The 27,402-nt window shown below is 44.8% G+C and overlaps 1 protein-coding gene across 11 annotated transcripts in view; it reads right to left on the reverse strand.

The window, feature by feature from the left end:
- FAM13A (family with sequence similarity 13 member A) overlaps positions 1 to 27,402 on the reverse strand; it is a 223,556-nt gene that overhangs the window by 16,741 nt on the left and 179,413 nt on the right. For all 11 annotated transcript variants that reach the window (XM_053256680.1, XM_053256681.1, XM_053256678.1 and 8 more), the window contains 6 exons: positions 15,932 to 16,079; positions 5,192 to 5,405; positions 4,292 to 4,430; positions 2,982 to 3,063; positions 2,644 to 2,864; positions 568 to 651 (listed from right to left, as the gene is read on the reverse strand). In XM_053256680.1, coding sequence (XP_053112655.1) covers positions 568 to 651; positions 2,644 to 2,864; positions 2,982 to 3,063; positions 4,292 to 4,430; positions 5,192 to 5,405; positions 15,932 to 16,079 — 888 coding nt within the window. The remainder of the gene's footprint in view (positions 1 to 567; positions 652 to 2,643; positions 2,865 to 2,981; positions 3,064 to 4,291; positions 4,431 to 5,191; positions 5,406 to 15,931; positions 16,080 to 27,402) is intronic.

Raw genomic sequence — 27,402 nt, forward strand, 5'->3', positions numbered from 1 at the left:
AGCTATGAAAAAGTATTTCTAGGGGAGGAAAAGGGGGAAACTAAAATGTTTAAACAATGACCTGAATAGCACATATTTCAGGCATAATAGAAATGAGAGAGGGGAGAACAAAACATCACCAGAAGAATGAATGGGGAAAATAACCAATAATATTGCTCTCTTCCAACCATTTCCCTTGCGTTCCAAATTGTCTGTAGGATTTTGTAAGGATCCAACACTAGAGGAAATAGAGGGGTCATGAGAAGCAGGCTTTGCTGCTGAGCACACAATGCGGCTGCATAACTTACAACCACTAAACGCCTTCTACTCAAGGATGCCAATTTTAATCTACTGCCTGATTCTGATGAATACTGAAAAACAGGCAAATAGGAGGAGGCCAGGAACTTGAGGCAAACCAGTATGGAATGCAATTCAAGGCCAGGAACATAAGACCCGTCATAGGAAGCCAGAAACTCTGTTCTGAAAGGAGGTTTGAGGACCTTCCTAAGAAAAGTTACAGGAATTTCCCCATTGGCTGGGTGATGAGCCAGTTTCAAGAGCATTTGATAGGAACATTGTGATACTTACTGGTCTACCATGGATACTCTCGTAATACAAGAGGGCTTTTTGAAGTGCCACCTTTTCTGCTGCTATCTGATCTCTAGTCATATCCTGTAAAAATCAAGCAAGGAAGGGCAGGAGAGGGGTCACTTGTCGCATAACTGGTTCTGCTGCTATTCCTACTAATGTCACCCCATTCCTCCCCCGCCCAAATAAAACTTTGTTTTTCGTGTTTTGCAACTCCATGTTCCAGGTCAGACTTCACCTCAATGAGGTTAAGTGTTCTGTGGTGTTTAATCCAGAACCCCCTTGTAATACTGTTTACAATTATAGTTTATACTAATATTAGGGTGTGAACAACTCTCAGTGCATGGCATAGGAACTGAAAGCACTATGCACTTTTTGTGCCAAGGGGTCAAAAAGCCCCCCCAAATGCTGCTGTAATAATGTAATCACTCTATGTCCAGAGATACTTGGATCAGATAGGCTGACAGTATCTTTTCAATGTTTTCTAATGTCCAGGTGATATGTACTCCAGTGCCTTCTTTGTTATTTTACTCCTTCCCATAAAAAGTTGAATAGTAAATAAGATGTTGACTAGTTTGCAGCTGGTGTCATGCTTAATGTAACCCCCAGGTTTTTAAAGTATATGAATAACTTGGGATACTTGTTACCCCCAAACCAGAATGATACAGCACGTCTGCAGTATTCTTGGGGAACGATTTACACCCCAAAATGTTTGTAGAGATATTGGGAAAATAAGAACTTGGTCTATTATGAATATAGAAAAGATATTATGTGTGCATTATCCATATTCCTGAGTGACCTTGTACTTCCTTATCAACCTCTTCAATACCGCAGTTCTCAATTTATGACTATTTACCAACCACACAGCGTGGAAATGTAGTGTCCACCTCATGCAGAAGCATGGTTCTGCTGAGTAACTATCAGCCATTGATTCCGAAGATTCTGGGTACTTAAAGTTCAATTAAAAGCCCTTCTACTCAGAATTGTCCCACTGAGTTCTATGGAAATTACCTTCTCATAAGTATGACGTCTATGTATGTATGCATTACAGCTTTACAGTCCAATCCTATTACATTTACTCAAAAGCAAGTGCCACTGATTTAAATGGGGCTTACTCTTATTTAAACGTGCGCAGGATTGCAGCCTTATTCTTCAACTGAGCAATCTTGCTCAGTGTACAGATCTTGCATGTGTATGGAGTTGACAGAAATCCACTAAGTTCATAACTACCTCTCTTATCTATAAGCAGATTTAATTCTTAAGTACAAAAGGCATGTGGGCTGCAATGTTACCCAGATATGCTCCTAGGCAGTAAAACACTTTATATCAAGAGTTTCTTAACCGTGCGCCCCCAGATGTTGTTGGCCTACAACTCCCATCATCCTCAGCTACAATGATGGGAGTTGTAGTCCAACAATATTTGGGGGCCCAAGGCTGAGAAGCCCTGCTTTATATATAAAACCACACAATTGTTTCCACTGTCGCATCACCCAACAGGCATGCACTTTTTTTAAAAAAATGCATGATTACAAAATAGGAAACCTGACTTAAACCAATGACTTAACCAATCAATGGTGGCTGGGGATGATGGGAGTTGTAGTTCAACAACAGCTGGAGTGCCAAGGGTTGCCTCCCCGATTTATCATTAGCTCTCAGACTAAGTTAAAGGTAAACTTGTGCCGACAAGTCGGTGTTGACTCCTGGCGCCCACAGAGCCCTGTGGTTGTCTTTGGTAGAATACAGGAGGGGTTTTCCATTGCCATCTCCTGCGCAGTATGAAATGATGCCTTTCAGCACCTTCCTATATCGCTGCTGCTCGATATAGGTGTTTCCCATAGTCTGGGAAACATACCAGCGGGGATTTGAACCAGCAACCTCTTGCTCCCTAGGCAAGTTACTTCCCTGCTGCGCCATAAGTTAGTCATGATAAAATCCCACTTAAATGCATGGGAACCCAAGTCAGTCATGACTAACTAATCTCATAGATTTCAATTGTGCTCGGTTATGACCAACTAGTCTGGATGCTACCATTATTCTTCTTGGGGACTAAAAATCCATCCATCCTTTCAGCTGTACCTTAATGTCTTCAGGTCGGTTTGCCTCTGTCCTTTTCTCCTGCAGCTTCTTCTGGACGGATCCCAAGGTGGCCTCCACGGCGGGCTTTGCTGCTTTATCGCACAGGTCTGGTTTCTTCTCTTCCTCCTTCTCCAGTTGAGAGCCAAAGCTCTTAGGGAGCGTGTTGCTACGCTGACGCATCACAGGAGCCAGGTCCTCCTCTGACAACTTCAGTTTGGACTCTGGAGTGGGGGCAAGGGGACCAAGGTTCAGAAATATGCACCAAAGGAAGACTATCGAGTCACAAGTTTGGCAGGCCCCAAGTCTGTGGGAGAACTCTTTCTAGGATGGCCTCCTACCTTTCAGCTGCTTCCGAAACTTGGCAAGGTCATTGGTCCACTTCAGCACTTCTAGGTTGGCAGCCTTGTCACTGTGTGAGGGCTGTAAGAGGAGCAGGGGAAAGAACATAAATAGATGGCAACATTTTTTTGTGACTGGAAGAAGCACAAATCGAAACCAAGGGCTGCATTCATGAAGTTCATTCACTCCACTTCACGTTGGATAACTGCCAGAGAACACCCGACCTCTAAGAATCTTTGTTTTGCATGTGATGGGGAAGAGGGTCGAGACTGCTCCAGGGACATCTGCATCCTCCTTCCGGCATCTTGTGCACAGGGGGAAGCTTGCATACGGGCCAACTCACACACCTTGCCTTTACATGAGGTTCTCCTTTGCACGAGGTAATAGAAATGTAGGAAAGCAATGGACATTTGTCTGCCCTTTCTCCTTGCGTTGGTGTTAATACTTCTTCATATAACACATCATTAGTTTATGGGATTTGCTGCCATGGGATGTGGTGGTATCCACTAGCTTAGGTGGCTTGGAAAACGGCAGAGATTAGCCAGATTGAGGAAGGGCGGGTCTAGCATGATCAAAGATACGTGGATCTTCCATGCTCATAGGCTGTGTACCTTTGAATACTAGTTGCTGGGGAGAAACAATTGGAGGGGGCTGTTGCCTTCATGCTCTGCTTGTTGGCTTCCCAGAGGCATATGGTTGGCTACTGTGGGAAACGGGATGCTATGCCAGACAGTCTTTCAGGAACATAGGAAGCTGCCTACTGAATCAGACCCTTGGTCCATCTAGTTCAGCATTGCCTGCTCTGACTGGCAGTGGCTCGCTGGGGTTCCAGGCAGGATTTTTTTTCATCCTTACCTGGAGATGCTGGGGACTGAACCTACATGCCAAGCAGATGCTCTTCCATTGAGCTCTTCCCCCATTGAGCAAATGAGGAAAACAAATACCTGAGCATAAATATGCAATCTAAACCCTGCTTCCCCGTTGAGCACAAAATTAGTCCTTTTAGATTGATTTAGAAGTGTTACAAAATCAGTGCAAAAGGATCAGCAGCTATGCAGTTTTTCACACTCAGAAGGTAGTCCCATTGAGTTCAAGAAGATTTACATCCAAGAAAGCAGGAACGGCCTAAGAAAGGAGAGTCCTAAAGGGTAACCTGTCATTTCCTCTGCTGTGCTAGCAACTGCACAAATTTGCCACTGAGTTAGACAATCCCCAAGGGTGTCCAGCCTTGCAACAGTTCTCGTTCTGGCAACAGGGAAAGAATGGACAACCTCTCCTGATCGATGAACAAAGCCTGCCAACAGCTTACCCTGTACTTCCTCTCCTCTTCAAATTTGTCTTCAAACCTCCTAATCTTTTTCTTTAGTCCTTGAATCCTGCGGGTCAGCTGTGCTGGGGTGAGATCTTCCCGGTCATCTTCGTAAGACCCCAAAGACGAACTTCTTCGCCTATAAGGAGAGGGACGGCACAGTTGATGAATTTGGTATACACAGACTAACAAGAAACGGGGTTTGCAGATCCTGAATTAAAAGCAAATGGCACCTGAACAAAAAACAGTTTGCATAAGAAGGGTTTGTTTGCAAAGTGCTGGTATTAACCTAAATGACTTAGCACCAGGTTACCTTAGAGAACGCCTTGCCTCATATGTCCCAACCTGGTCCTTAAGATCTTCTTTGGAGGCACTTCTCCAGGTGCCCCTGCCAAATGAGGTGAGGTAGGTGGCTACTAGGGAGAGGGCCTTTTTGGTGGTTGCACCCCGTTTATGAATTAGCCTCCCCAGTAAGGTTTGCCTGGCTTCATCACTTTGTTCTTTTAGATGCCAGGCAAAGACCTTTTTGTTCATACAGGCCTTTTAAATTTGTAACATATTTTTTTAATATAGCTGATTTTTTTTTTAAAAAAAGTTTTCTAAACTGTTTCTGTATTATATTTTCTTTCTCTCCCTTTTTGGGGTCTGTTATGATTTAATGTGTGTTTTTATCTCATGTTTTAAAGTCATGTTGTAAGCCACCCAGAGGACAATTTGTTATGGGGCGGCTAACAAATAAAGTTTATATAAATATTATTGTTGTTATTAAGAGATGATGTGACAGGCTGTAGAACTGTTTTGACCATATACAAAATTTATATGCTGCCCCTCCAGCAAAATGCTGCTTGGGGCGACTCACAGCAATAATCACGATCCCCCTTGGAGCTACCACTGACCTACCTCATGAACGAATGTGAGTTGGGTGGGGAAGGAGGCACTTCTGTATCATCCAGGTACTGCTGACTTTGCCCGTAGGCATAGAAACGAGGCGACAGCATCGGGTCACTGTCCTCATCCAAAAGCTGGCGAATCAGGCGGCCGGCCTGAGGGGAGAGGTGGGCTTCATCAGAATCTAAACCATCTCGCTGCCAGGAGGAGAAGGCAGGGGCAGGCTCTGCAAACCAAAAGGGAGGGAACCATGAAGGCAACAGTCTCTCATTTTAAGCTCTAATCTGGTAGCATCTTGGACAGTTTCATAAAGTCCTAGATCAAAATGTCTGGCTCCTGGGTTATCCTAGCTTTTCAAAAAGAAGCGTTAAAAGGAAAGGAAAGGGACGACCACCTCACAAAGTATCATACCAGCTTCTTTGACACACAGGTAGCTGTGTGTTTGGCAAGCTACAGTACATGCCTGAAAGCTGACCCTTAGGCATGTGCTTTGGTGTGAACAACTCAAAAAAAGGTGCACCATCCCTTTGGTACCAGGAGGAGGTGCTACCATGGGGGAAATGCTTGAAAGGACGACTCCTCCCAGTATTCCCTGTGCATTCCTCTTGCCGTCCCAGCTATCACTGGGGCAGTACAGGGCTCAGCTTCCTGTAAAGGAGCCCCCTGCCCCTGGAACCCTGTCGTCGTGCACGGGGGTGGCTGCACTGGGAGCAGTTGCCTGCTCCCAATACCAAGGAGATGGTACAACTTATCCAGTTCCAGCTGTGATGAAGCACAGGCCTACTGACGAGTGCATGTCTATGTGCAGGTGATCCTTGACTATCTAATGTGACAACCCACATCAGAGGCAAGGTTTTATGCATACAAAGATAAATACATTCGAAGTACAATAAAATAAATAAATAGACTTGGAAGTGCCTAGGTTTATATCGATCTGGGGCTAATGACCGGAAGGAGCCTTTGCTCATGATTCTAAATGTGAAGCCACTGCCAGCAATCCAAAGGATTAGCCGCACCGAATGAATGAATGTGTGGGTGCGGAGAACAAGCAGCAACATGGTGGGACATTTCCCTTTCCCCACAGGCTGCCCACCATTTGCTTCATCTCCAAAATGCACCATTTCCATAGTGCCGAAATACTGGCCCTATAACAGAACCTACTGTTAGGCAGAGAATGTCATCAGTAATGCTGTCACTTCTCACCTTAAGTGGTGCAGTGGAGAAATGCTTGACTAACAAGCAGAAGGTTGCCGGTTCGAATCCCCACTGGTACTATATTGGGCAGCAGTGATATAGGAAGATGCTGAAAGGCATCATCTCATACTGCGCGGGAGAAGGCAATGGTAAACCCCTCCTGTATTCTACCAAAAGAAAACCAGAGGGCACTGTGGGCGCCAGGAGTCAAAATCGACTTGATGGCACATTTTACTTTAATACTGTCACTTAGGAGAACAGCCTCCCCACCCGAGAGAGTACACTTTGGTCTACCCTCACCACACTTATTTATATAGCACCATCTTTATACAGGGTGCTATATAAATGACTGATTTATTACAAGAAATCAGAGGGCAGGTCTCTGCTTCCAGGAGCTTACAGTTTGGATATTGTCACAATCAAAGGAAGGGTAGGGGAAATCAAAGAAAGGGGTACAGAGGTAAGAACAGCCCTGCGGGATCAGGCCCAAGGCCTATCTAGTCTAGCATCCTGTTTCACACAGTGGCCCACCAGATGCCTCTGGGAGGCCCACAGGTTCTCTCCCACTGCCACTCCCCTGTAACTGGTATTCAGAGGCATCTTGCCTCTGAGGCTGGCAGTGGCCTATAGTCCACAGACTAGTAATCACTGCTAGACCTGTCCTCCATGAATTTATCTAAGCCCTTCTTAAAACCATCCAGGTTGGTGGCTGTTACCACATCTTGTGGCAGAGAATTCCATAGGCTAATTATGCATTATGTGAAAAAGTATGCTATTACTTCTAAGAATATGTTCTTATTTCAGTCAGTTATACATGCTTAGGTTTAGCTACAGTAAGGTATGGGGGCTAAGACTGTCCATGGCACTGGGTGTGTTCAAAAACCACAGAGAAAAAGCAGCTCGGCTGAACCGCTGATTCCTGGAGCGCACATGCAAAGCTGACTTCCAGTGTCAGGACGGCTGTCATATCTTGTTTACAGATATCAGCTTCCGGACTGCAAGCAGAGCAGAACACAGGATGCTGAAATTGGTGGGTTTGGACGGCACACCAGAAGTCAGACTTGCATGTCTGCTCCAGGAACTGGCGGTTTTTCTAAGCTGCCTGTTCTCCGTTATGTCTCAACCCACCCACTGTCAAATCCACTCCAATCTAAGCTTCTTCTAACCCCCTTTCCAAAAGTCTCAACTACCTTAACACCTGCCTATTCTCCTGACTCACTTTCTATTTTAAAATAAACAATATTTAAGAAGATACTTTCTATACTTACTACGGAATATTACAGCAATAAGATTAGGTTTAAAAAATCCCCTTATCCAATATATTTGAGCGCTGGCCCCTTTGCGAGTCTGTAAGAGGTCAGAGCCATCAACCATTTACTTCACAGTGCAATGCAAAGCAGCATCTATTCTCAGGTTTGTTGTACTACTATAAAGCTAGGAGAAGCAGTTACTTGGAGGACAATGGACAATGAATAAAGGCACTTAGGACTGTTGTCGCGTATCCAGTTTTAAAATAAACTAACATTCCATCATTTGTTTTCGAAGACAAGAACACAAGCTGTGGTTCAATGGTGGCACCAGTGTTACGCATGCAGATAACTGCAGGCTGGATCTATGGAAATTTCAGTTGAGTAACGTCAGGTGTCTGGGCTGAGAAAGAAGTCTGTCTAGGACCCTGAAGAAACCCTGAAAGCCATGTTTGAGACTACTGAGATACTCAATAGATGGCAGATCTGTAAAACAACTGTTGGGAGGCTACAGTATTAGAGCAAGAGCCCCCTAACTTCTTTGGATGACCATGAAGTTCAGGCCTGATATGGCACCTCCTGTTCTTCCAAAGATGGAGCCCTTCCACCTGCCGAGGGACCATTCTTCCCTTCCCAGAATGCTCTGCATAAGCTTTCAACCTTTCCATTGTGACATCATCAAACCCTATGCGACTCATGCATTTAAAACCAAGTTTCCATTGCTTTGAAATGAACACACAGCAGGGGTTTATCCCTAACATCACACCTCTCTCTCATGCCTTCTTCAAGTTCTGCAAATAATAAGCTTAACCAATTTAACCAATGCCATTGTCATATAACAGGACACTAGAAGTTCCCGTCTCAGACTAACACTACAGATTGTGACGCAGATCTCTTTCCTCTGTTGACTGGCTTAATGAGCTAACTTCAAGAGTACAACATGCTTGGGGTAGCAACCCGGACTGGGAAATCAAACGGTGAGCAGCGTATTGGAACACAATGAAAGCAACCAACCATCTGGTCTTGTGACCATTCCCACCAGATACCACGAGGATGCTTAAATAGGTTGCATTTGGATAGTTTACTAAGCTGGTTTGCATGCTCCTACTTAGCTCCCCAGGATTAGATGGTTTAAAAAAGTGTGGCTTTGAACTTGTAAGTGTAAAAAGAAATTCTGGAGTCAAACTGCCTCCTGCCCCCAACACAAGGTAGAACTTTGGGGGGAAGCGGAATTGCGGCAAAGGTCTTACAGGAGCTTTACAAATAATGCTGTTCCTGCTTCTCAAGTGCTTAAGTCTGAACTTGCAGCAGTTGGTCACCAGATCTTTAGATACTGGAAGCTCTTTGTTTTGATTAGCAAAGTCATACACAATAATTCCTTATCAACTCTCCCCTGAAATATTGTCGCCACAAACCCCAGCTTTAGACATTCAGAAGAATCATGCCATAAAGCTTTTCCTAGTCTAAATCGCTCCAAGCTGCAGAGGGGCAGTTTCCTGGTTCAATGCTACTTCACAGGTAGGACACTCTGCATGCAAAAAGCTAGCATGTTAGGGAGAAGGACTCAGCCAAGCCTCCTTCCTGGTGCAGGGAGAAATTGTTTTTCCAAAGGAGGAGCCTTCAAGCATGCATACTTTCACCATGGAGTCTCAAATCATATGATCTCAGAAAAGCTAGATTCTGATGGATGTATGCATCAGGCCTAAAACTCTCACTGCCCATAACATTGTGAAATATTTTGGCATTCACTATAGCTCCAAATGAAACGGTTACTAAATTGGGGAACTAGTAAACCCGTGCAGTTGCTTTACAGTGTGCCATATGAGAAAAATCCCATAATAGTTGTCCTCTACTCCTCCCTCTCATTCCACCTGCAAATTCTTCTTCCCAGCCACACACAGCTGCACTCCTCAAGAAAAGAACCTTCCAGTCTCCAAGATCCTACAGATTTCTGATCCTCTCTCTGCACATGCCAAGGGAGAGGGGAGGAGGAGGGAGAAACCATGAGAAAAATTAGTGGGGTATGTGGTTGCAGGGGAGAAAATAGGAGTGTCATGTGGCAAAGGACTAGGGCAGATTAGATGTCATGTAGCAAAGGACTAGAGAGGAACCGAGTCTGGTTTAAACATTTTGAAAAAAATTCTACAGGAGTAGAGGACTTAGTGGAACTTCCTACACAAGATGTGGCTACAGGCAGCAGTTTAGGGTTTTAGAACCTGCCATACGACGAGTCAGACCATTGATCCATCTAGCTTGGTATCGTCCACACTGACTGCCAGCCCCTCTCCAAGGTTTCAAGGAGGAGTCCCTCCCAGCCCGATTGAACCTGGGACCCTGTCTACGCAAAGCAGAAGCTCTACCACTAAGCTTATGGCCCCGTCCTTTAGGGGTCTAACGGCTACTTCTATGCTGTCAAAAAATGGCCAACCCAAGTTCTAGATTAGATGGATCTTTGGTCTGCCATTCTTCTGTGTTTAGTCGCTTGCTCTTATGAATATGCCAGGATAGGGTGAAGCAAAGATTCAACCACAGAATTGGTTTCACTGAAATTTAACCATGTGTTTCCTGCAGTTATACATCTATTTCATCACCTGGACTGCATTTATTTAAAAAAAGAAAGTGGGGGGGGGGGAAGCAACTGGGGAAGAATGACAGGGAGGTTTCGCACTTCATAGGTGCAAAAACTGATTGTTCAGAAAGTTAGGCTGGAGTTCTTCACAGGTTCAAGCCATCTGTTCTCCATGCTTGCCGCAATTGCGTAGGTGCATATTATAGTGCTGACTCTCAATAAAATACTCCAGAAGTGCCAAATGATGCCAGTGAGGAAGGCATTACAAGCCACTGAAGTAATACATACTGATACAGCAAACAGAGAGGACTAAAGGCACAAGAGGATAGGAAAATTGCTTGTCTAGCACCTAGCTGAAATACTAGCTGTCGCAAACATTTCCAGCAGTGTCAAAAATGCCTCTTTGGTTAGACCTTTTATTATTGTTGGGTTGGGTTTTTTTGGCACACATTGTGAAAATGCTGGCTTCTTTGTTTAAAGTGCCCTCAGGAACTTCAGCATGCAGACAAGTGTGATCGGCTATGTACTGTCCCGACCCTTGTGGGGCAAGGCACCAAATGCTGCCTTGCCCCACAACCTGGGTGGGGACTAGCCCCCCTTTCAAAATTGACCCCTGAAAGTTTGAATGTGGCACGAGAGGAGGGGAAGAGGGCAGGTCGCCAGCAGCCTCGTCTTCTCTCCTCGTGCTCCTGGAGAGAAGTTTGCAAGGGTTAGGTTGGTTCCGAAGAGTTGCTCCAAGGGCAGCAGCGAGGGGGTATCTTGCCACCCTGCTAGTGTCTCAGTAACCAACCACCTGAAGTGACTGCCTCACCTCTCCTCATCAAAGGGCTGCCCCTGATGTGACTAATCCAAGGGGGGAGGAGAGAGTTGAAGCTGTGTGTGTTTGTGTGTATATGGCACCAAGAAGCTGTGGCCAGGGGTGGGCAGTGGGCGGAGAAACGATGCTGGCCAAAGGGTGACTACTAGGAATTATTGAGGCAAGTTCTGATAAGTTTACTTGATTTCTACACAGAAGGGAATTTTTTTTAATTTATCTGTGCTTTTGTAAAAGCACTCAACAAATGTCTTCAGCAACACTAGATACAGCTGGTAAAGAAGGATACTGTCTAAACATGCTTGTGCCATAATAAAGCAGTTTGTTTCAGGCAGCAAGGTCAAGAGGACTGATGTTTTCAATGAGGTCCTGGTGCACAAGAGGAGTTCCAAGAGAAATGGTGGGCAATGGGTCATCATCATCATCATCATCCAACTTTGTTAGCCATGAGTTAAAAAAAAAACAACCCCACATGAAGTCACCACACACAAGATAAAAACAAAGTACAAAATTATAAAACTTTTAAAAATCAGTTTTAAAAATCCAATTTAAAAGTATGGGGTCAAGGGACCCATTGTGAAGTGAACTGTGGTGCACCTAGCAATAAAAAGTGAAGAAGTGGGGAACTTAAGAGCAACAGAGTTTGTAGCTCTTGGGCCTAAGGGTAGATGGGGAAAGGTACCATGAGAAAAAGAAGAGGGGACAGGATGCTAGTAAGTTGAAGGGGACGAGGGGGCAACTAGGAGGAAGACGTGAGTGGGAATATGAACATGGGGTCTGCAATGGAGAGTCAGTGTTACGGCAGCAAGCATGACTTGTCCACTTTGCTAAGCAGGGTTTGCCTAGGCTTGCACTTGGATGAGTGACATGTGAGCACTGTATGCTAGAAGAGATTCCCCTTAGGGGATGGGGCCGTGGTTCAGAGCATTCTGCTTGCATGCAGAAGGCCCCAGGTTCAATCCCTGGCATCTCCAAATCGGGCTGAGAAAGACTCCTGCCTGAATCCTGGGAGAGCTGCTGCCAGTCAATGTAGACAGTACTGTGCTAGATGGACTAATGGTCTGACTCGGTATATGGCAGCTCCCTACTTTCCGATGTGCATGTAGTCAAGGAAAACATTATTACAAGGGGCAGAAGGGATGCATGGGTACAAAATAGGAATACGAACAGTGCTGGAAGGAAGGTGATTTGAACAGCCATATATGATGGCCCCAGTGCTTCATGTAAGTGGTGGGAAGCAACAGCAGTCGATATTACAGCTCACTGTTGTGTTTGAAGCCTAATCTCCCCAACTTCCACCAGTAAAAGGCCAATACATGTAGACATCATGACCTTTCTAGCAAGGCAGAATAACCCCTCCCTTCTCTGTATTAAATAAAGATTCCAACAAGTGGATTTCCTGCACGGATGTTGCTTGCTTATTACTCTGGACTTTGATTTCCCCAGAGTGCTCTTCTACCTCAAGATACTCAACACTTCCACCTTCCACCTATTACTTATCTCAGCTGGATCTGGGAATTCCCCGTAATGAAATATACTGCACTTCCTGACTGCTGGACTCAGCAGCAAAAATTCCAGAGAAGTAACAAAAGCAAAAGCAACATAGCATGAGAATATGGAACAAAGCATTTGAGAAACAGGCTAACCAAATAAAACATTTTGGAAAAGTTTTCTTGAACTGCAAGCTTGCTTCTTGGGACCTCAATCTGTACCCATCCTTTCCTTTTCTAGAGACTTATGATCTGTCGAACTCCTTATTTTGAGTCTTAGTTTACTACATATAACATTTAATATAATAAAAGATAGGAGGGCAGAGTAATGCAAGAAAAAATTATCTTTGACTCTACATTACTGGAATATAGTGATGACTGCTGTTATAGTCATGTTTTACCTTTTTCAGTAAGCTTCTTTGTGCATTGATCTGCTTAAATGCTCATTTCATCTTTATTGTTGAACTGTGTCCTTTTCTCCCAATGAAAATGCATTTAAAAATCGGGGGGAATGTCATATTTGGAACCCACCTCAATGATAAAACCCAACACCTTAAAGGACTTCCTAAGTATAGTGCGGGCACAACCACAGGGCTGCATTCAGCCCAGAAGTATATCCAGCCAAGCACAACAACACAACAACAAAGTGTTTTGTAGAATGAAATAATGATAAAACTCCTAATGGTCCTAGGAATTATTTTTGTGCCACAAAAGGGTGAGAAGAAGAAATGAAAAGGAAATATTTTAATGGAAACACTTTGGAAACCACCTAAGAGAACAGGAATCCAGTGGCTATTGATTAATGGTAGGTATACTTAACTTTTTTCAAGTGGTGATGTCAACCCAGGTTGATGCTTATAAGGTATTATGAGTGTGCTGAACCACTCCTGTTTTAATGCTTCATGTACAGATTGCCACACATCACACCCTGGTTCAACACACTGTTGGAAGATCTTGTGGCAAGTTGCAAACTGTGATCACAAAATGACAGCTACAGCTCAGAAGACCTGTCCATGCTATGGAAAACCTTCAGAAGAATCGTTAAAAGTGGTGTGCGAGGAGTGATGATGCACAGAGTATTCACAACACTGATTCTAGTCACATGCACCCCCTCCCCCAGCCACCTTCCAGGAAGGAGAGGGAGAGGTGAGTCTCACGATCAGTGAGACTCGCTGGAAGTGGGTTTGCGGGGAGAGCGGACTCTCCCCACAGATGACCATTACTGCAGCCCTGGGCAGCCGGATCGGCCGCCCACACGACTGCCAGCTCCATCACAGAGCCAGCGGGGGCTGCGGGGATCAGGGGCCACGCGGCCCCCAGAAGTTCCCGGATGACCTGTGCGAGTGCGCGAGGCATGCTGGAAAGACCCCCGAGCCCAGGAGGCTGCTTGCAGCCTACCGGCCGGGGGTTCTCCTCATGTGTTGCTACGGCGTGGAGCTGTGTTGCAGCAATACACGATAAAAAAACTGGGGTTAGCGGAGCGCTCGCTTCGCTAACCCCGTTTAAGGGGAGAGGTATTTCAGCGGTTTACCCACTTTGGGGAAACTGGGCTCGCCTGAGAGCCCGGTGGTTCCCACGGTCCGTGGAAAGCGGGCTTAGCTCCCTTAGCCCATTTTCCACTGATCGTGAGAATACCCTCGGAGTCTGTGCTACAGACTGAGACAAGGTGAAGAAGAGGGCCATATGGGACAAAATGCTCGTTTTGCTCTTTATTTACCACATGATCTTGGACTAGAATAGACATCATCTTATACAATGATCTCCCACCTCCATCGTATATAATGGAGCCTCCACCTCTTATACAATGATCTCCCACCTCCATCGTATCTGACAGTTTTCAAAGAAAAAGGTCTGGAAAGACACTTGTTACTTTCCTTGCTATAAAGAGGAGCTTGCATCAAATGGTATGAGTGTCTCTAGGCGGTAAGGTAAGGTAGGAGTCATTTGATTTCAAGCTCTCTTCCCTTCACCCACTTCACACTACAATCCTGTAAGGGTTTCATATAAAAACTTCAAAAGGGACAAGATAATTTTAAACATGGGTTCAAGCACTGACAGCTGAATCCACAGGGAATAAGCAGGAGCAGCTGTCTTCCAGGTCACCTTTGGAAAAGTGAAAACCAAAACGGTCCCTTTTGGTGGCATGGCTAATTAGAATATTAAGGAGCTGTAATGAAACAAAGGCTACATTCTAATGAGGATGCAATGGGACACCACCTAGCATATTATCAGCTGGCTAAAAGAAAACAGTGTCACCTGGTATCTTCAATCAAGAACCCCCTGCAGCTGCTGATGCTGCATGTTTGAACATTAGCTACCGTATCTGACTTGGCTGAAAAAAATTTGAACATGAATATGTAATAGGACATCTCCTTTGAAAGGCCTCAGTTTAGAAAAACAGATGCAACAGAACTCGCTATTGTAGAGGCAAGACAGAAAGCCCATCTCCCCTCTTTGAATATATGAGGACACTGCAAAACACACTGTCCTTGTCAGCACACAAAGAAATAGAGTTTTCAAAGAACATAATCCTAAGAGATACTGGACACCTCCAACTGTGCGTTCCCAGGATGAGACTAAATGTTTGCTTTTCAGGACCATGGCGTAAGTTTCCTTGCTGTTTCAGACAGCAAGTTGTTTCTTGCTGGGAATGGCGGGGGAAAGGCCCTTTTGCTGAAAGGTGACTATTATGCTAGCTTCCTTTTGTTGGTTGTTGTTGCAACGATAAGAACGTGCTGCTTGACACCGCAATTTCCATGAATGTAAACAAACAAGTGAAAGTGATTCTCTTTTCTCCTCCCCTTTGCCAGTGTGTGTGTGTGTGTTTGTGTGTGTGTGTGTGTGTGTGTGTGTGTGTGTGTGTGTGTGCGCGCACACACACACACATTCATGAATGTATCTGTGCCCGGACATATACAATGGTTAATGCAAAAATTGAGAAACAGTATTGAGATAATTTGCAAAACAATCAATGTAAGATCATGAGAGAAAAAGCACTTCGGATGAATAGAATTATAGGACAATATCACCACCCCCACCCCAGAACTTCAGTCAGTCCTATGGGACCACAGAAATAGGAAATGTAACAGCCTTCAACCCTGATATTTACATCTCAGCTTGGAAAGATGGAGGGAAAGCCCCTGTAGTTTGCTGTTCTGGGATCTGGCCATTCAACAAACAGGGGTGCCAATATTTTAGAATCTCAGAGATCAACCAAGCAACATTATGAATATGAGACAAAACATTCGCTTTCTTTTGCCACAAACCATCATACTGAACCGAGTGTTCCAGTACCGCCTTCCCTGTAAAAGTTTAAATTTTCACGTTCAAAGAGACTTTCTGCTGGTGCAGATCAGTCACCCCACCCCAACCACCCACAAAAAGTGCACCCACACTGTCCTTCGGGTTCTAGTGCACATACCAACAAGCAGCCCCTACCTTCCCAGCTGTTGTCACTACACAAAGTGGTCAGGTCCAGCCGAGGCACTTCCGATACGAAGGTCTCTTCCTGGCCATCGGCCTCTTGGTTTCTCTGTAATTTGGCTTCCGGAAGGCTGGGATGCTCCTGGATCTTCATGCCTGAATTCTGCAACAGTCCCCCAGATGAGAAACAGACACTCAAAAAATGTGCAGCCTTCAGAGTTTAACAATCACAACAAAATCCTCCACAAGCAGAGCTGTAAAGAGTTGCAGTGACCACACGCCTCCTTTTCTAGAGATACACACAAAACAACAGTCTCTGGGGTTTCCAGCTTTGTAAGCAAGCGCCTGGCTCAGTTACTCCCAATTGGTTGCTCTCACTTGTAGAAAAAAATCCTTTCCTCAAAAACAGAAACACACTTTCTCCTGCTAGAACGTCTGTGGTGAACAGTTCTGCGGTTGCTTCTCTGCAAAACTGCAAGCAGACCACCCTGCCTCCGGTTACTGAAAGGAACGACACGGCGGGGAAACAGAACGAGGGATGCGCCTTCCCTTAAAATGTGTGCGACTTTTTGAGACACACCAGCCAAAAAACCCGAAGGATGTCACTGTCGCTAAGGCTGGTATAGCTGCCGAGTGCCTCTTGAAAGCAGACACTGCCACTGCCGTCCTCCCCTCTCAGGAGCGCAAGCAAGGAACGGTAACACGGCAGCTCTTCAGCAAGCCTTGCTAGCTTAGATCAATTAGTGCCAGATAAGCTGGACTGGCTGCACGTCCCCTGGCTTCCTGTGGTTGTTTTCTAGCTGGGCGTGGGGGAGAGCAGGACTATTTATGGAGGAGCTCTGGGATATTACAGGCCTGGGTTGCGCAAACCCACACCGGAGTAGGGTTTTGGCATTTCACAACTGGAAGCTGTGCGGACCCTGGGAAAGAAGCCAGAAGACGGGAAGGCTTTCCATTTCGCCCTGCCCCCTTCCTCCCCCCTGCCTAAGCATGGAGCTGCCAAGTAGGTGATCTATAATTTATACTGGAGAAGAAAACAGCTTCTCTTTGCTGCTCCACTGCTCTCCCACAAGAGAGCCGAAATGTGCTGCACATCTGTGTACACAGAATTCATTGCTTTGGAGTGCTGCTATTTGTTTTGTACGCTTAACCTATCTGGCTTTGTCTTCTGAGCTTATGACTGGGTGCTCTCCCTCTCACTATAACATGAATCAGAGTCCAGAGAGGCGATCAAAGTACCTATGATGCTTCGGTTCTATAAATGAAAAAGATAAAGTCTTCATATCTAAGCTAGGGAGAAGGGAGTGCAGTGGAGAGAGATCCTCATTCCTCCCTCTGTGCCATTATGGAAGGGTGGAAAATACTGCTGGGAGAGAAAAGACAGGCTGACAGATCTGAATGGCCTGCTTTTAATTCTTAACAGCCATCAAAAGCTAAAGGGGAGAAAACTTGGATATTTAGAAAAATGGGATTCTGCTTGCAAATAGATACTTATCATTGCAAAGGGGAAATATGTCTGTACACCACTTTTCAACAACAACATTCTCAGAGTGGCTTAAGAACATAAGAAACGCCCTGTTGGATCAGGCCAAAGGGCCATCTAGTCCAGGATCCTGCTTCACACAAGCAGAGGTGCACCTAGGTAATTCTGGAGCCTGGAACCTAAAGGCCTTTGGAGGACCCCCTTCCCCTGCAAATTAATCATCATCATGCTCGGCTGGGTGACCACACACCTGGATGAGACTAAAGAGGATTTGGGGGCCCCCAGGGGCTGTGGGCACCCTGGACTTTGGCCCTGAAGTCCAGGGGTAAGAGCACCTCTGCACACAAGGGCCAACCAGGGGGCTCAGGGAAGCCTGTGAGCGGGAGGGGGAATCGGGCAATCACTCGTCCCATTGGCATTCCTTAGCACCTGGTGTTCAGGAGCATGCCCCCTCTGCTCTGGAGGGAAATACACAGCTATCAAGACTAGTACCCATTGATAGCTCTATCCTCCATGAATTCATCATGGGATGGGGGGGGGAATCACCTAGTAAAAGAAACAAGAAGGTGGTTACCTCTCCCAAAGGGACTCACAATCTAAAACGAATTGCAAGGGAGAGCCTAGCACAAGCACCATGCTGGATTGAATAGGAACAGTTGCACTCCCCCTGCTAAACACAAGACAACCATTATGTTATCAGGTACCTCTTGTCTCAATTAGTGTATTTTCAATACCACCTTTTTTAAAAAATTACAGATTGACTTTTGTTCAATTTAGCTTAACTTCAGCACATTCCCTCCAAAGGGCAGTTACATTACCAACACTTATCTGTTTAGATTAATTTTAGCCTAATGGGTAAGATGCCCCAAACAGAGCTTCTTCTAGAAAAACCTTTTTTTAATAAAACAATGTTACACTATGCTGCTTTATTGCCCCAAATGGAAATGCTATATCATCCTCAGTAGGAGCACGGCTAGTTGAACATGATGCTGCCTCATGGTGTACAACCACTGGTCCATCCACGTAGTATTGCTTATTCTGACAATGGCTCTCCAGAGTCTCAGGTAGAGGTATTTTTCAGTCCTACTATCTGACATAGAACCTTCTGCATGAACTACCACTAAGCTATGGTCCCTCTCCATGGTCAAAACATGCTTGTTCGTGAAAATGAATAGTTTCTTATACAAGAAGCTGCCTTACACTGAGTCAGACCATTGGTCCATCTAGCTCGGTATTGTCTACACCAGGGTTTCTCAACATGTAGGTCCCCAGATGTTATTGGACTTCAGTTCCCATAATCCCCAGCCCCAGTGGCCTTTAGTTGGGGATTATGGGAGTTGAAGTCCAATAACATCTGAGGACCCAACGTTGAGAATCCCTGGTCTACACTGACTGACAGAGGCTCTCCAAGGTTTCAGGCAGGTGTCTCTCCCAGCCTTTCCTGGAGATGCCAGGGACTGAAACTGGGACCTTCTGTACCACTGAGCTACACTTATATAGAATGACCAAGAAATTCACCCCAGTAACCTCTTTTTGGAATAAATGATTCCAACTGGGCTGTCGCACATGTGCAATCTTGAAGGTGATACATTTAAAAAAATGTTATGTATTGCAACTATTAAGAGTTGGTGTACTTTTTTTTTTGTATGCATCTATTTTGTAATCTCCTTTTGTATCTTAATAAAATTTGCTGCTGGGGGTGGGTGGGACCCAACCAAAATTCACAGATGGCATAACCATAGTCCCCTGCTTGAGTTATTTTCTTCCCAATTTGTTACACAGGAAGCAACAATCCACATGCTTAAAGTATTTCAAGTGTACTCAAAGTGGTGCTCAGTACTGGTTGACATGATGTACAATGGAATGCTGGCATTACCAATTGGCTGGCACTGCTTCACCTGCAAACATTAGCCTTGGCCATCTTGCGCAAGAGCACAATTGCGCAACTTCTTGGAATCCCTTCCACAAGGGCACACACACTGGTTTTTGTTTTGTTTTTAAGTAACTGTGCAACTGCATTCTTGCTCAACACTGCTGGGACTGACTTTTATGTGCAAAGCAGCACCAGCCAATCAGTAATGCTGACATTGTGTTGCGCATTATGCTGGCCACTGATTTTAAGCATTTTGGCTGGGAAGCAAGTCTCACTTATTTCAGTGGAACCCACATCCAAGTACATGTGCTGAAGATCACAATCTTGCATCCTGATCCTGATCCTAGATGTATTTACTCAGAAGTGAAACCCACTGATTCGATTCCAAGTAAGTACGCACAAGGCTGCACCTTAAGAGGTACAATGACTCCTAGAGAAATCAATGGGAACATTCCCATTTGTGAATGACTGCATCCCATTTTTTACTACTGTTTTCTAAAAGGAAAATGCTACATCAGGCAAATGCACCAGCACTGACAAATGGAAAATTATGCTGGGTATATAGTGCAATCATCCTCTAGAGTCTGAGTTAAAATGCACAGAATTTTAATTATGAGAAATAATTAGCTTCCAATTACTAATCAGCATGCCCAAAAATACTTCCCACAAGCCCTAAGTATGAAATCTGGGACCACTATAAAACAACACATGTTAAGTTGATTGCCAGAAGACTCTGCCTAGCAGGAAAATGACATACAGAAGGTAAACAATCAGACCACAGAAGCTCCAGAACTAGAATAATAATATACTTGATACTGCATGCTTCTGCCAAACCAGCTCCAAGAAGAGAGAGAACTTGGTGTTCAAAACAGGCATATTTTCTTGGTTGAATTCATTCCCATTTTCAAAGTGACATCAATGAAGTGTCAAAATCAACACGCCATTCAATCGCTCCTTATACTCCATATGGGTTTGCTGTCCTAATCATATTTTGCAAGGCAGCCAAGTCAGAGAGGCCTCACACCATCATCTTTCATTCATTTATAAAGATTCAGAAGTAAAACTAATTAGAAACACACACCCTAGACAAGATAGACTGCATTACTTCTTGTGGTTCCCCATCCCCACCGAAAACATTTTCAGCCCTTTTTAAAGTTTAGGTCTTCATATGCAAAAGATTAAAGGTGGAAGGACAGACTGTACCACTTCAGATTACAGGTGGGGAATCAAACTTTTGAATGCTCCCTCTTTGGGAAACAAAAAACCCACTCCCTGTAAGAAAACTAGCACAGCAGTGAAAGGGACAGGCCACCAATGTCTTTTCTGAAACGCCCAGACTGTTGAGACATACATGCATTCAGTTACTAACAATTACATTCAACGCATGCACAGCAACACGTGTGACCTGCACTCAGCATTTTCGAGGAACCCAGTCCCCATGCTGACTTTTAAAATGAATGCATGTTCAGTTATTCACAGGAAAACGTGTACGTATGCACGAACACCTGTATGTGTGTACAGTGCAACATGTGACTAGCCTTTGCACCTTGCCTTAAAACACACACACACACACAACAATTGAGGATTTTATTGTTTGCATTCACCAAAGCAAAGAACATTGAACCATTGATATGAAAACTCGCTCCCAACATTCCATTGAGGTTCTAGTGCAAGACTGGCCAATCTGAGGCTCTCCCACCGTTGTTGAGCCAAACTCCCATCATCCTCAGCTATATTGTGGCTGAGGGCAGTGGGAGTTGTAGCTAAACTCGATTCGGCTGTCTGAGTTGCCGGCACCTCCCTTTACATTCGAGGGCTTACACAGCCCCTTTAAAGTGGAGGAGAGTGGTCTGTACCTGCTCCTCCTCTGCTTGCCGCCATCCTGGCGCTCCTCCCAGCTATGCCCCCGCACTGGCGGGACATCTCTCAGCTGCCCCTGCATGGCACTGGCATGCACATGGCCTCTGGGCATGCTGTGTAAGCCCTCAAATTTAAAGGGAGGTGCCGGCAATTTGGACAGCTGTATCGCGTTCCGGCACATCCCTAGTCTTGATGCCCGGATGGTCCAGCCCGCTTAGCCATAGACATTATGTTGTACCTGTGTACAGACATCTGTACATGTGTGAATGACTGTACCAGCGTTCATTTAGAAAGCAAGCCTGGATAGAGGCCCCTCAAATGCATGGTACAGATAGGAAGTAAACTGCTGTACCTGCGTTCAACATAATGTGTGAAATACTGTATCTATGTACACATCTGGTGCACTCTTTGTACAAGTGTTGAACAGGACATATCATATTTACCCTAACAGAAGGTGACTCTGAATTTAAGATGATGCCTTAAAAGACAGAGGTTAAATACTGGTTATACCTGTATTTACCCAAAAGGGGCGGGGGAAAGGGCTTGATAAAAGGGCTTTCCCTATATTTAATAGGAAAGAACTGGGGGGAAACCTTGTTTTCGCTTCAGGTAATATGAGCAGGGCTAGTGCTAAGTATCTTGCAGCGTGCTTCATCATCTATTCCTCCAGGAGTTCTTTAAGTATACAAACTCCACCTTTAATGACAGGAGGCATGTGGCTAGTACAGAGGGAAAGTCTCAATGTGGAGGCAGGGTGAAGGGAATATTTTGCTCCTGATCTTTGCTGTCGAAAGCCCTTGTCTTTGAACCGCTCTGACCCCAATCAATTGCACAACTCTACTTCCTTTTCTTCTCAGTTAACGTTCATAACCATTTAAAAAAAGCAAGAAAAACAATGCAAATTTCTTCAAACCATACCAGTGAAATGCAAAAATATTCTAGAAATGTCTTTGAAATCTACGAAAGTTGGGATTCTTGTATTTTCCAATGGAGAACTTGAAGACTATAGTAACACTTTAGTAACAGGATTTGTCTCAAGGTAGAAATGAACAGCCTTATCCCCTTTTCCCGTAAGACAAGCTGTACCAGTCTCTAATCTGCACTTGTGTTGTCACATCACTGTAATTTAAGATTACTTTGAAAGACCATTAGCAACGAAATAAAAGGTTAGGTTTTTTAAAAAGATTTTACAGTAGTAACTGGGGTACGATGACTGAGATCGTACATCCAGAACATTTTCTTCAGTCACAAGAAGTAAACAGGAGATTCATAAGGCATACTGTCAACAAGTACAATCTGCCACTGGACTTATTTATAATATTGCAGAATTAAGTGTACTTCTGCAACAGCCTTCGAATTCCAATCTATTCGTTCACAGCAGGTGTGAAGCACACACAACGGGTCGGAATATTTCTGCAACCTTGGAAGCACTTGCCCTGTTTTGCCTCTGAAGCTGCTTAGCGGAGTTCACAGTCTGGAATAAAAGGGGCGCTCTCTGCGTTCTCCATAACGGTTAGTTACACTCCGCGGGCTACTTGCTCATTCATGCAGCTCTTGATGCAATGAATAATCCATAAGGCCTCCTGAAGAATAATGGGGGCTCAGACCCAAGGGAGACACCGTTCATGTGCAATAAGATTCTAAGACATACACTGGATGTTTTCACAAGCGCAGTTCTATTTTTGCTTCTGGTTGCCAGAGGCAACTTACATTCAAGCACTCTCAAAATAAGACTTGTAGCATGGCCCTTCCCTACATGGAGATCAGTGTTCTCTCTAATATTTTTCATCTGTGTGCGGAATGAGTTTCGTTCTGGGCGGCAATATCAAGGCACTGTGTGCACACATGCATTCAGAGTGGGGCCTTCCTGATTCAACCTGAGCGGGATCTAAAATTTACGGAGCGGACATCAAAAAACTTGTGAGCATGCACACACATGGGCACACCTTAGACGAGGGAACCCTGATGAGGATAGCTCTTTCTGAATGGGCTGCCAGAAAAGCAAGGAGTCTCTGGTAATAGTAAGGATGCCCTAGTCTTGCCTGAAAACAGGGGGAGAGGACTACAACTCTACACCCCCGCCAAAACAGCTCACAGCTAATGCATTCATATTAGCTCTAGACTGCCCCAAGGGAGTAACCAGTTTCAGGGGAGTAACAGCAGGAGAGAGGTCATACCCTCAACTCCTGCCTGTGGCTTCCAGCAGCATCTGGTGGGCCACTGTGCGGAACAGGATGCTGGACTAGATGGGCCTTGGGCCTGATCCAGCAGGGCTGTTCTTATGTTCTTAAGGCATGGGCTTTCCATGAGACAAGGTGCTCACCTCAAGTGTCAAATTACTGGAGCACCAGCAGGGTGGCAAGATGCGCCCGGCACCTCACTTGTCTCCCCCTTCCCTGCCTTTTGAGTAGCTCTTTGCTGAGTGGTGGGAGTCAGCAAAAAGCAGCTCCTCTTCTCCTCCTGCCGCCTCCTCCTTTGCCACTAAGTTGATAATGAGAAAGGCGAGGAAGCAAAGGAGGCTATGAGCAAAGGAGACTATGACCCAGAGCACTGCAGACTGTCTACAGGACCTGATGCTATTTCCTCAATTCCTCTTCTGCTTCCTCCCCTCTCTCATTATTGGGTCTTGGGCTGTCACTTGGCTGGGCTCTCTCAGGTACTTAGGAGAGCATGCATGTGCTAACTAGGGAGGAAGAAGAGAAGAACAGGGTGGGAAGGGCACAGCCAGCCTTGTGTGCTCGTTGGGGGCTGAGGTTAGTGGCAATTGACCAAGGTCCTCAAGAACAGTATTAGCACTTGTTGAATATTAAATGTCTTCACTTCCAAGGGAGTAAACTCTCCACCACTGGCTGCAGGGTTGTCCTGTCCATTAGTTCCATCTTGTATACTGCCTAGAGAACTTGCATTTTGGTATAAAAATATGCTAAACAAACAAACAAACAAACAAACAAACAAACAAACAAATAAATCTTGTAGGTCCACTAAGGAAGGCAAGTGCAGAAGAGGGCGGCAAAGGGAAGGAAGAACAATCTCTTCCCTTCCCTGCTCCTCTCCTCCTCTACTTATCTGAAATAAAACCAAGTCTCAAGTCTCTATTTTGGTCTTTGACCAGCATAACAACAAAGTAAACAAAAGAACAGTTAAGACAATCTACTCCTACAAGGTAATAGGGGCTATCTATAAAATTACCTAAAACAAATATATTATAATATTATTATTATTTATTCGATTTCTATACCGCCTTTCAAAAAATGGCTCAGGGCGGTTTACACAGAGAAATAATAAATAAATAAGATGGATGCCTGTCCCCAAAGGGCTCACAATCTAAAAGAAGCATAAGATAAACACCAGCAACAGTCACAGGAGGTACTGTGCTGGGAGTGTAGGGCCAGTTACTCCCTCCCTGCTAAATAAAGAGAATCACCACGTTAAAAGGTGCCTCTTTGCCAAGTTAGCAGGGGTTAGCAAATCCCTACTGAACATAGGAAGCTGTCTTCTACCGAGTCAGACCACTGGTCCATCTAGCTCAGTATTGTCTACACTGACTGGCAGTGACTCTTCAAGGTTTCAGGTAGTAGTCTCTCCCAACCCTGGAGTAGAAGAAGCTAGTGAGTAGAAGAAACTAAAAGTTAAGACTATGAACATAAAACTATATGTAAAAATTCATCAACACTGGTATCAGAATGATACTGAGTATAAAGGTGGCAAGACAGCAAAATTATGTGCCTAATATAGAACGGTGTTAAATCTCATACCATATTGTATTCTATACTACATATGGCAACAGATATCTGAAAAGTGGACGCAACATACATACAGGCGCTAAAATGTTTAGTTCTTATTAAACTCTAAATGAATTTTGCTAGCTATAAGGCAGAACTTGGCCACATTATAAGATCTAAAATCATTCTGATCTGCCAAGAGGAAATTAAGATAAAAAGAAACAGTACACCCCGAAGAAATAAACCAAGATGTGAACCCAAGGTTTGAAATGGGTTTCACATCTTGATTTAGTTCAAGCAAAGAAGGTTAGAACAAATGTCAAGGCTGATCTAGGGTTGTGCCTAAACTTATTCGGAAGCAGAATTCTTCCAACTTGTGTGTGGATGAGGGTGGAGGGAGTGCACACTCCTGAAGCTGAAAGATAACACGTAGTGCTGACATTTAACTGTGGTTCTACATTACATCTGTACCTGCCCTAAGTATGGACAATTGCAAGCTCTGGCTGTCTGATGCCTCCATCCTTATTTGAAGGCAGGACAGACAGAGAGAAGGTCAGAAACCCATTCTTATTTGTGAGTTCTGAATATAGTTGTTTGTTATAAAAGGTATGTTCCTAAGCTCCCCAAGCAACAGCTTAGAAGAGTCGAGGAATGTAAAACTAACCCAAAAGAATGTAACATTCTCTTGACCCTGTAATACCCGGATAATGCGATTTCGGTAAATTCTATTCCTTTTCCTGTGGTGAAAATATCTACTGCGTTTTAAATCATTCTAAGCCCATTTTTAAAACCATAGTTTGATGTCCCATTCTTTAAAAAAAAGTCTGCTTTGAGGTGGCATGTCCAGTCCTTGAAATCAGTGAGCATCTAAGCGTTTGAGAATGTTGACCACCTTTTTCAGCACAAAGCAGGAAAGAATAGGCTAAATTTAATGAATGTTTATCCCACACTTCCTCCAAGAAGTTCAGGGTACTATGCAAGTTTATTTCCCCACCCTGCATTTTATTCTTAGCATTTGTGTGAGGTATATTGGGCTGAGACAATGGCATGACCCCTCCCCAATGGTGCTCTGTGTTGGAGACCTCATCACGGGAGTGGAGGGTGGAATCTCAAGTAATCAGTTACCAATTTTCCCCTCATACTCTTATTTCTGTAATTGCACAACATGGAGAAGTACAGACAGTCCCTGGCAACATGTGGGCATGATCAAAGCCAAAGCCATAGCCGGGATGAGGGAGGGGCTACATAAGAACAACCCTGTTGGAGTAGGCCCAAGGCCCATCTAGTCCAGCATCCTGTTTCACACAGTGGCCCACCAGATGCCTCTGGGAAGCCCACAGGCAAGAGCTGAGGGCATGCCCTGTCTCTTGCTGTTACTCCCCTGCAACTGGCATTTAGAGGCATCTTGCCTCTGAAACTGGAGGTGCCTATAGCCTTCAGACTATTGAACCAACCCCATCCCCCAGTTCAGTTTGTTATTGGACCGACCCCCCATTTTTTAAAATTTATTTTAATTTATTACTCACCCCCTCGGGGGGGGGGGCTTCTCCAAGGCCGTGGGGTGGGGTTGTCTCCGGAAGCTCCCCCTCCCCCCACTGGCCTCCATTATGTGGCAAATTGTCTGGTTTGGGTGGTCTTCGGCTGGGACCCAGGCCATGCAGAGGCCCATTGGGCATGAGTGATGGCCTCCAAAAATGGCTGCCACCACGGGGGTGAGGCCCGTAACCGAATTGGTGTGCGGGGGGTTCGAGGGGGTGCAAAACCAAACTGGCCTGGTCCAGTCCCGGTTCAGATGCGAACCAATCTAGTCGATTTTGTGCACATCCCTACTAATAGCCATTGATAGATTTGTCCTCCATGAATTCATCTTGGTTGCCCTCTTCTGCACTTTCTATAATGTCCTTTCTGAGGTATGATGACCAGAACTGTACACAGTACTACAAATGTGGCCACTAAAGCAGGCCCAAATCCCCCCCCCCCAGTTTTTTTTACAAAATAATAAATTTTAAATTGCTATGTTGTAATGTAATGAAGAACAACTAAGGTGGTAAAACCTGCTCTCCACCCCCACTTTTTTGCTCCCCACCCCCACTCCTAAACCTTTAGGCTGGTTATGGGCCTGATCAAAGCCTAAACTGGATTCAACAGCACTAGCTGGTTCCATTTATTTCCAGGCTTCAAGAAAGCCACAATTCTGTGGACACACAGCAAGCCACAGAATAAATTCAGCTTCTTGAGAATTTAACCATCTTTTTTTTAAAGCTATGTTTCTAGTTCTTAGGGTCACTAACATCCATTTGAAAGCACATGAGCAATAGCTGGTGAAATCACAGAAGGAAAATGGGAAAAGATCAAAAACAGCTATAAACTTGCCACAAAGACATAAAGGGAACAGCTGTGAGGACTGATGCTCTCCACACATAAACATCTTTATCAAGGGAATATGTAACACATTCATAAACCATCTCAAGAAAACTGCAGTGACCTCTGGCAAATTACTGCAGTTTCCCTGCACTGGTTTATAAAGGGGTTAAACAGTACCTTGATA

The sequence above is a fragment of the Hemicordylus capensis genome, chromosome 5 (genome assembly GCF_027244095.1).
Source record: "Hemicordylus capensis ecotype Gifberg chromosome 5, rHemCap1.1.pri, whole genome shotgun sequence".
Lineage (NCBI taxonomy): Eukaryota > Metazoa > Chordata > Lepidosauria > Squamata > Cordylidae > Hemicordylus > Hemicordylus capensis.